Source organism: Etheostoma spectabile, unplaced genomic scaffold (genome assembly GCF_008692095.1).
Source record: "Etheostoma spectabile isolate EspeVRDwgs_2016 unplaced genomic scaffold, UIUC_Espe_1.0 scaffold270, whole genome shotgun sequence".
Lineage (NCBI taxonomy): Eukaryota > Metazoa > Chordata > Actinopteri > Perciformes > Percidae > Etheostoma > Etheostoma spectabile.
Window position 1 is genome coordinate 390,666 of NW_022605574.1, and position 8,668 is coordinate 399,333.

The 8,668-nt window shown below is 41.3% G+C and overlaps 1 protein-coding gene across 1 annotated transcript in view; it reads right to left on the bottom strand.

The window, feature by feature from the left end:
* The window catches only part of LOC116685771 (multiple epidermal growth factor-like domains protein 11), a 166,581-nt gene that overhangs the window by 109,078 nt on the left and 48,835 nt on the right, over positions 1 to 8,668 (bottom strand). The window contains 1 exon segment of the mRNA XM_032510698.1: positions 2,953 to 3,053. Coding sequence (XP_032366589.1) covers positions 2,953 to 3,053 — 101 coding nt within the window.

Here is an 8,668-nt window from a genome sequence, read left to right on the forward strand (position 1 = left end):
TGTTTTTAGTCTTTTTTTTTAAAAGTCTCACTAGTTTGAGGTATCCTTTTTTTCTTCTGTTTACATTGATTTCAAAGCTCTCTGTGGTTTAAAAAAAAAAAAAAACTTTAAGTAGAAATGGATCCACTTTGTAAGAGAGCTGGATTGATCTTACTTTGACAGCTCTAACAGCAGATATAGATAAATGCCTGTCGCGAGTGAAAAGATAACAACAGAGGTTGAGTCACTGTTCCACAAGTTCCACAGCAATTTTACCAAGCCTGAAAACGTTGTGTGTATCAAGTGGAAAAAGGTTTGAACAGAACAATGCCGATGACATGAAAATTATGTTGTTTGTTGCAGAGACGTTATACAGACATATTTCAGATCCAGCTGTATTCTGCAGAAAAAGCTCTGATAGGAAGCAACAACGTTGGATATGTTTTTATTGTCCTTTGATCTAACACAAAGAGCATTTTTTTTAGCATTAGAAGAGCATCCTTACTCCACATACTGTGTATATGTAGAGAGCAATGTGTTAACTGCTCATGAAAGAAGTTAAACTGCTGCTCACACAGAATGGGAACAGTTATTTAGTGGGTCTTTATATCAGTTTTATATCACTTACAGCTCATATCTTTGTTGCTGTCGGTTACACAGTACTATGAAAAGCTCTGTGTCTTTCAGAATGTAACAAGACTAAAGTGGTCGGAAGATACATTTGTAATATGCTGCTGATTCAATTTGGATTATTACTTTTTCTGGGCAGACGTCTTCTTAAACCTCAGACTGCGACTCAATTCTGATTGCCTGGCTGGGCTGTCCTCATGAACCATGTACATAGAGCTATGAAAAGTGCACTGTATTTCTTATGCATAATCGTATGTATAATGTAAGAACACATGTAACACAGAGGGCTTTTCAGTGGGGGAGCAAAGTTTGGGTCCTGGAAGAAGTTAACTTGAAAGAAAAGCAAACGTTGATCCTCCTCCTATCTGACCGTGTCTTAGCTCCTTGCATTGCCCTTAAATGACTATAAATAAATAAAAATAGAAAGAAAAAATCAATAAATTCAGCTTTAAATGTCAGTAGCAATAGTTCTATAGCTTCATTAAATTTCAGGGTTTTCCCTACTATTATAAGTTTTAGGCACAGCACCCAAGGTGTTTTGGGCACCACTGAACGTTACATTGAAAAGCTTTTTTTGTTCACGTCTTTTGTCGGGCCGGTGCGTAGGATGTGTCCATAAGTAGCAGATCAGGAGCTTAGGAAGAGTCCTGCACACTGACCATTACGCAAGCAATAATTAATTTAGAAAATACAACGTTTAGGTCTTAGACCTTCATCAGGTAAATACTGAATGTAAAATGAATGTAAGCATCAAAACTAACTGAATGATTTCTCTCCGATCTAATTATTGTGGTCGGTCCCGAGTGGACTTCTTTAGCAAGTTTTGTCTTTAAAAAGTCCCATGACATGTTGCTTTTTAGATGCTTTTATATAGACCTTAGTGGTGCCCTAATACTGTATCTGAAGTCTCTTTTATATAGACCTTAGTGGTCCTCTAATACTGTATCTGAAGTCTCTTTTATATAGACCTTAGTGGTCCCTAATACTGTATCTGAAGTCTCTTTATATAGACCTTAGTGGTCCCCTAATACTGTATCTGAAGTCTCTTTAATATAGACCTTAGTGGTCCCTAATACTGTATCTGAAGTCTCTTTTATATAGACCTTAGTGGTCCCTAATACTGTATCTGAAGTCTATTTCCCAAAATTCAGCCTTGGTGCAGAATTACAGAGAAAAGTCCCACAATGAGCTTTCCTTTGGATGTGCCATTTATGTGTATGTAGCTTTAACTGCTATTGAGGAGGAGGGGGGAGGCAAGGTGGAGGTTCGGGTTGTCTCTCTCTCTCATGTTTGGGACAAATTCTCTGGGCAGGCAGAGAAAGGGGAGGTAACCTTGCTCCTTATGACCTCATAAGGGGCAAGATTCCAAATCGGCCCATCTGAGCTTTCATTTTCTCAGAGGCAGAGCAGGATACCCAAGGCTCGGTTTACACCCATCACCATTTTTAGACAATGGGGGGCCATAGGCAGGCTGGGGGGACTCATATTAAGTGACATTTCCTTCTATAATGGTTATTCATTCATTCTCTGCTTTAGCTTTTCCAACATTTACACACAGATATGTTAATAATAACAGTCCAAAATGAAGGGGAACTTGGAATGTTTATTCACTTGTTTATTAAAAACGTGTTTTGTGGGAGGACCCCCTAAACCCCCGGCCAAATACTGTACGTCCACCTAAGTCTCCTGCATACCTAAGGAAAACACTGCATTTAACAGTTTTGCTGAAGCGCTGCCTTTCAAAACTGCTCTCCCTCATTATGTCGTTGAATTGGTTCAGATTTTTGCAAATATCACGCGAGGGAAACATAACCTTAGTAACACCGAGAGGCTCATGATACACCTCTCTTTTTATTTAAGTGCGTTCAGAATTGGAGAGCAGGTAATTAGTGACATTTCCGTTTGTGCGCGCGTGTGCTTGTTGAAATCAGATGTTAATATTGTAGTTTAAAATTCTGTTATCACAACCATTATGTACTTACTTGATGTTGTAATCACTACACACAGGTCTGAAATACACACACGCTCACATGGAGAGATGGCAGAGTGAGTGGGTGGCCAGGGCTGGACCAGCACCCTGAGCGGTAGGGGGGGTACGGTGCCTTGCTCCTGACAGTGCCCAGGAGGTGAATGGAATCTCTCCAGCCACCAATCCACACAAAAAAGCGTACAAGTGTACAATTGTCCATGTATTCCATGGAGGCAGAGAAACTTCTTTGTTAAACATTACAATTAAAGAGCCTTCACCTTATTGTTTAAAATGTATTAAAAAACCATTTTATATATATATATATATATATATATATATATATATATATATATATATATATCTGCAAAACTTACGAACACACAGGTTTCCACTTTCATAGAAGCCGGGGCAGCATTGAGAGCGTCGCCTGTACATCGTCCTCACGCCTCTTCTGTACGCCGTCTTGTAGCTGATTCTGCACACGCACACGCACACACACACACACAGAGGGAGAGAGAGTACAACATTTACTAAGGAGGTGGTGTTGTGGTTCTGCACTGTGAAAACAACAGATTTGCCCACGTACTGTAACTACACTAGTGAAAGACGAGCAACACTTAAGCGTTTAAGGGAGGTTCTCCCACTCGTTCAAGGACGCTGATGTTGTCTGACATTTCAGCTTAAGATCAATGACTCAGCTCTTAGCTGGAGGAGCTAAACCGGTGCCTATAAAGCTTAATGTGGTCATTAAAGCCGATGGTTGCTCATCAGAATGAGCACATCACACAAAGCTCAAGTGGACGGCCGGTGTTGGGTAGTAGACACCAGCGACTGACTGCTTCTGAACTCCAGCTACAGACGTTCAAACAGTACAAGATGTACAGCGTTTAACATCCTGTATACAAGATGTACAGCGTTTAACATCCTGTATACAAGATGTACAGCGTTTAAAATCCTGTATACAAGATGTACAGCGTTTAACATCCTGTATACAGATGTCCAAGCGTTAACATCCTGTACGATGTCCAGCGTTGACATCCTGTATACAAGAGGTACAACACGTTTAACTCCTGTATACAAGATGTACAGCTTTAACATCCTGATACAAGATGTAACAGCGTTTAACATCCTGTATACAAGATGTACAGCGTTTAACATCCTGTATACAAGATGTACAGCGTTTAACATCCTGTATACAAGATGTACAGCGTTGGACATCCTGTATACAAGATGTACAGCGTTTAACATCCTGTATACAAGATGTACAGCGTTTAACATCCTGTATACAAGATGTACAGCGTTTAACATCCTGTATACAAGATGTACAGCGTTTAACATCCTGTATACAAGATGTACAGCGTTGGACATCCTGTATACAAGATGTACAGCGTTTAACATCCTGTATACAAGATGTACAGCGTTTAACATCCTGTATACAAGATGTACAGCGTTTGACATCCTGTATACAAGATGTACAGCGTTGGACATCCTGTATACAAGATGTACAGCGTTGGACATCCTGCGTATAAGATGAGAACTGACTGGATGTCTCTGAGACCAAGAGGGAAAGGAAATCACACGTGATCACATGAACTGTTTAAAAATTGGTTGTCCTATTTTTTCTAAATGCAGCAAGATGATTCCTACATGAAACTGCTCACGTGTCATGTGTATGCCGATATATGTATATACGATTTTTTAAAGATATTTTTTGGGCATTTAAGGCTTAAAAATGAAAGGAGGGGGAATGGCATGCAGCAAAGAAAGGGCTGCAGGTCGAAGTCGAACCCACGGCCGCTGCATCAAGGAGTTATGTGTGTGTGTACACACACCACACACACACACACACACACACACACACACACACACACACACAGTATATCCACATATTGTAGTTGCCGGTAGAGACATTTGCATAATTTAAGTTCCATAAAAGATTAGTTTATTAGTTTTTTTACCATGTTTGAATGTAGCATCATATATTTTGTATTTCTCTGCATTTCTTTTGCTTTTGAAGTGTGTTTGTGCGAACTGACTGGTTTATGTGGGCTTGTAAAGCGGAACTACTGTTCTGAAGTTTGGTTGTTCCAGACATTTATTGTCGTTGCACCAGCATCGGAAGATGCAGCGCATGTCGAGCTAACTGCGGCTCGTTGAGTTATTTTGTAATGGCGTTACATTTTAAGTTAATCGAGGGACACGCTCGAGAGAAGTTTTTCACTCCCTTGGAGTTAAAGGTATGCGTAGTTATTTCTTGTGTGTAATTATCAACATAAAAGTACAAATGTGTTACGTTTTTTAACAGTCAATCTGTGTTGCTTATTTATTCATGTGCTGAATAGTAAGAATATTCTTACTTCTGTAATTTATGTGATTTCTATGTTGTATTTAGTTCTCACGGCATGTTTGATGGCATCGAGGAAGACATAATTCGACCAATAAATGCCCGAAAAGAAGAACGCCTTGTGTCCGTGTCTGTTAACTGGAGGGAGCTACAGTGAGAACTCACGAGGTGGAGACGTGGAGAGTTAAAGATCCGCGCCTGCCGTCCGTAGACAGAGCTGCACGGTTATAATGAATTGGACCTTCAAAGATAAGACTGTGCATACGATGATAACATAGTCATTGCATGGCTAAACCTACAAGAAGTCGAATATTTAAGACAAGTTAAATAAGAGTCTCGCAGTCTTAAGTGACTGTGGTGAAAACCAAAGAATGCTCAGCAAGCTTCCTGATTGGTTAATAGCCTGATGGAACAGGAAGGTCCTGGCAGTTGAGGAATCAACACGTGACTTTCCAAGCTTCGGCGAATTTGTTCAGTTTGTTGCAAGAGAAGCCGAGATAGCCTGCAATCCTGTGACATCTCTTCATGCTTTGAAGTCTGGTGATAGTGAAAAGGTTAAGACACCAAAGCCTCGAAATGTGGGTGCAAAGGTGCTGATAGGCAGCTCAGAGGAAAACCCAGACTCTAAAACATGTGTCTGTTGTGAGAAGTTGCACCGTGGGATTCAAACATGTCGGAAGTTTAAAGAAAAGTCAATCTCAGAAAAGGTCAGGTTTGTGCAAACTAAAGGAACTGTGTTTTGGATGCTTGAAGACAGGACACCGTTCTAAGAACTGTGAGAGGAGGAGTGTCTGCGACACATGTAAAAGGAAGCACCCAACCTGTTTGCATGAAGACCGTGTCAAGGATCACGGAAAGACAGATAACAGAGATGACGAGAGAAAGGAGAGTTGGAACCAAGACAAAGGGAAGGAGAGGTCAAAGGAAAGGACGGATTTTAAGCAAACAAATGAAGCTTCTAAGTAAGTCGCCTCTAACCGTGTAGTGCAAAACATGACTGGAACATACACGTCCACCATTATTCCAGTGTGGTTGTCAACAACAAGTAGCCTAGAGCATGAAGTTCTCGTATATGTCATGTAACGTCAGCACAGTCATTCCAAGTCAGAAGTTAACTGGGTTGCAGATCAGAGGTTTTTATTCACCAAAGAAAATCCCTCTTCCAGTAACCCTTTCAAGAGACTTCATTCCTGCCAATGTAAGTCACATTCCTACACCCAAGACAGCAAGAGCATGGCCTCATCTAGAGCATCTTGCAGAAGACACTGCTCCTTTAATTGACTGTGACGTTGGTCTGCTTATAGTTTACAACTGTTCTTAAGCCCTGTTACCCAGAGAAATGTGTGTCTCTGGGTAAGATGAGGAGCATTTTGCTCAAAAAACAGACCTTGGCTGGAGTATTGTTGGCTCTGGTAGTAACTGTGTTGACTACGGAGATGCGATTGGAAGCAGCAACAGAACTATTGTCAGACAAGTAATGCCATGCCTTCAGGCTTCTGACAATCTGACAAGTCCGATACATATGTCGAACACATGTCAAGGAGTTAGTCATTTTGCCAAATGTTATGAAGATATTGGAGTGACTTTAAAGAAAGGAAGCGTGGAGGACGCTCACTTCTCACAAGAAGATCTTCGATTCATTTCAATGATGGAAGCCTGATGTTCACTGTGAAATGCCTTTACCATTTAAAGAACAAGCCTAGTCAAGACAACTGAAAAATGGCACAAAACCCGCAGAACGGCGCAGGTCAATGTCTATTGTGATTGTGCAAGATGACAATGCACCACGAAATGAGAGGAAACTCGCCAAGGTCACTGAAGTGTATCCTGGTGAAGATGGACGTGTGAGAAAGCTGCGATTGCTGATCAGTGAGTCAACACCGGATGAACCAAGGAAAGCGGCTCACTAAGCAACCTTACCTAGAACGGCCTATTCACAAGACGGTTGCCTTGCTTTAAGCTGATTAATGCAGCCTTGGTTGTTGCTACCTCACTTAAGTCTCATGATCTTATATTTAAGTTAATAAGACATCACCAGTGATTTTGTGGGAGTGTAGCTGCCGGCAGAGACAGCTGCATAATTTAAGTTCCATAAAAGAATAGTTTAATTTAATAAGAAACCATGTTTGAATGTAGCATAATATATTTTGTATTTCTCTCCATTTCTTTTGCTTTTGAAGTGTGTGTGTGTGTGTGTGTGTGTGCGAGCTGAGACACAGCGAGTTGCACACACACAGACATTTATTCATGTTGCACCAGCATCGGAGCATGCAAACCACGCAGAGCTAACTGTGGCTCGTTGAGTTATTTTGTAAGATGATGGACAGATGATCAACAGTAACGTAACGAACCACGTCACCAAAGCGTGCTTGGGTTGAATTGGTTTACAATAAAGATGGCTGCCGCTGGAGATGAGATGTGTAGAATCCTCCATGGCGTCTGTTAGAGAAGATATCGACAGCGTATTTATTTTAAAAGAGGAACAGAGAACCGCCATCAAGGCAGTTGTTGATCGTAAATATGTTTTTGCCGTCCTTCCTACGGGATTCGGCAAAAGTTCAACATACATCAATGTCACATACTCCGTTGCTCTGATTGGCTGTAGATCTATCGGTTGCTCTGATTGGTTATAGGTCTATCTGTTGCTTTGATTGGTTGTAGGTCTATCTGTTGCTTTGATTGGTTGTAGGTCTATCGGTTGCTCTGATTGGTTATAGGTCTATCTGTTGCTTTGATTGGTTGTAGGTCTATCTGTTGCTTTGATTGGTTGTAGGTCTATCTGTTGCTCTGATTGGCTGTAGGTCTATTTGTTGCTCTGATTGGTTGTAGGTCTATTTGTTGCTCTGATTGGTTGTAGGTCTATCTGTTAATCTGATTGGTTGTAGGTCTATCTGTTGCTCTGATTGGTTGTAGGTCTATGTGTTGCTCTGATTGGCTGTAGGTCTACCTGTTGCTTTGATTGGCTGTAGGTCTACCTGTTGCTTTGATTGGCTGTAGGTCTATGTGTTTGCTCTATTGGCTGTAGCTACCTGTTTGCTTTGATTGGCTGTAGGTCTATTTGTTGCTCTGATGGCTGTAGGTCTATTTTGTTGCTCTATTGGCTGTAGGTCTATTTGTTGCTCTGATTGCTGTAGTCTATTTGTGCTGATTGGCTTGTGTCTATTGTGCTCTGATTGGCTGTAGGTTATTTGTTTGCTCTGATTGGTTGTAGGTCTATCCAATTAAGTGCAGAAGAATAGGCTCTTTCGAGATGAGCCAGTCTGCGCAGAATCGATAACCGGCGATCGGCGCCCGTTGCATCCGGTTGATTTGTGTCCGACTTGATCCCGACTTGCTCTGACGTCATGCACACGTGGGCAACGGAAATCTCACGAGAGCAAGGCGGCCGCATTTCTGAGACCCGGCGGCGCAGTTGCTTTTCACCGACTGCAAGAGCCAGGCGGACCCAAGCATGCTGGAAACGCCGGCTTCTCAGCTGATTTAACACCTGATTGGTTTACAACATGATGAGTTTTATATAAACTTTTTACTGTTTTTGAATCGGAGGGATTCTAACCGCTATTTGTCTGATTTAAAGACTTATTCTGTCCAGAACCATGTTGTGGCGGATAGAGACGTTTAGAAGTCAGAGAGACTAAATCCGTTCAGATCACGGATCTCTACATGTGTTGTAATTAAAATCAGCACGATCTCATGTAGAGCACTTTGCCAGCTACTCTGTCATAATTAAAACAACTGTTCAGAAT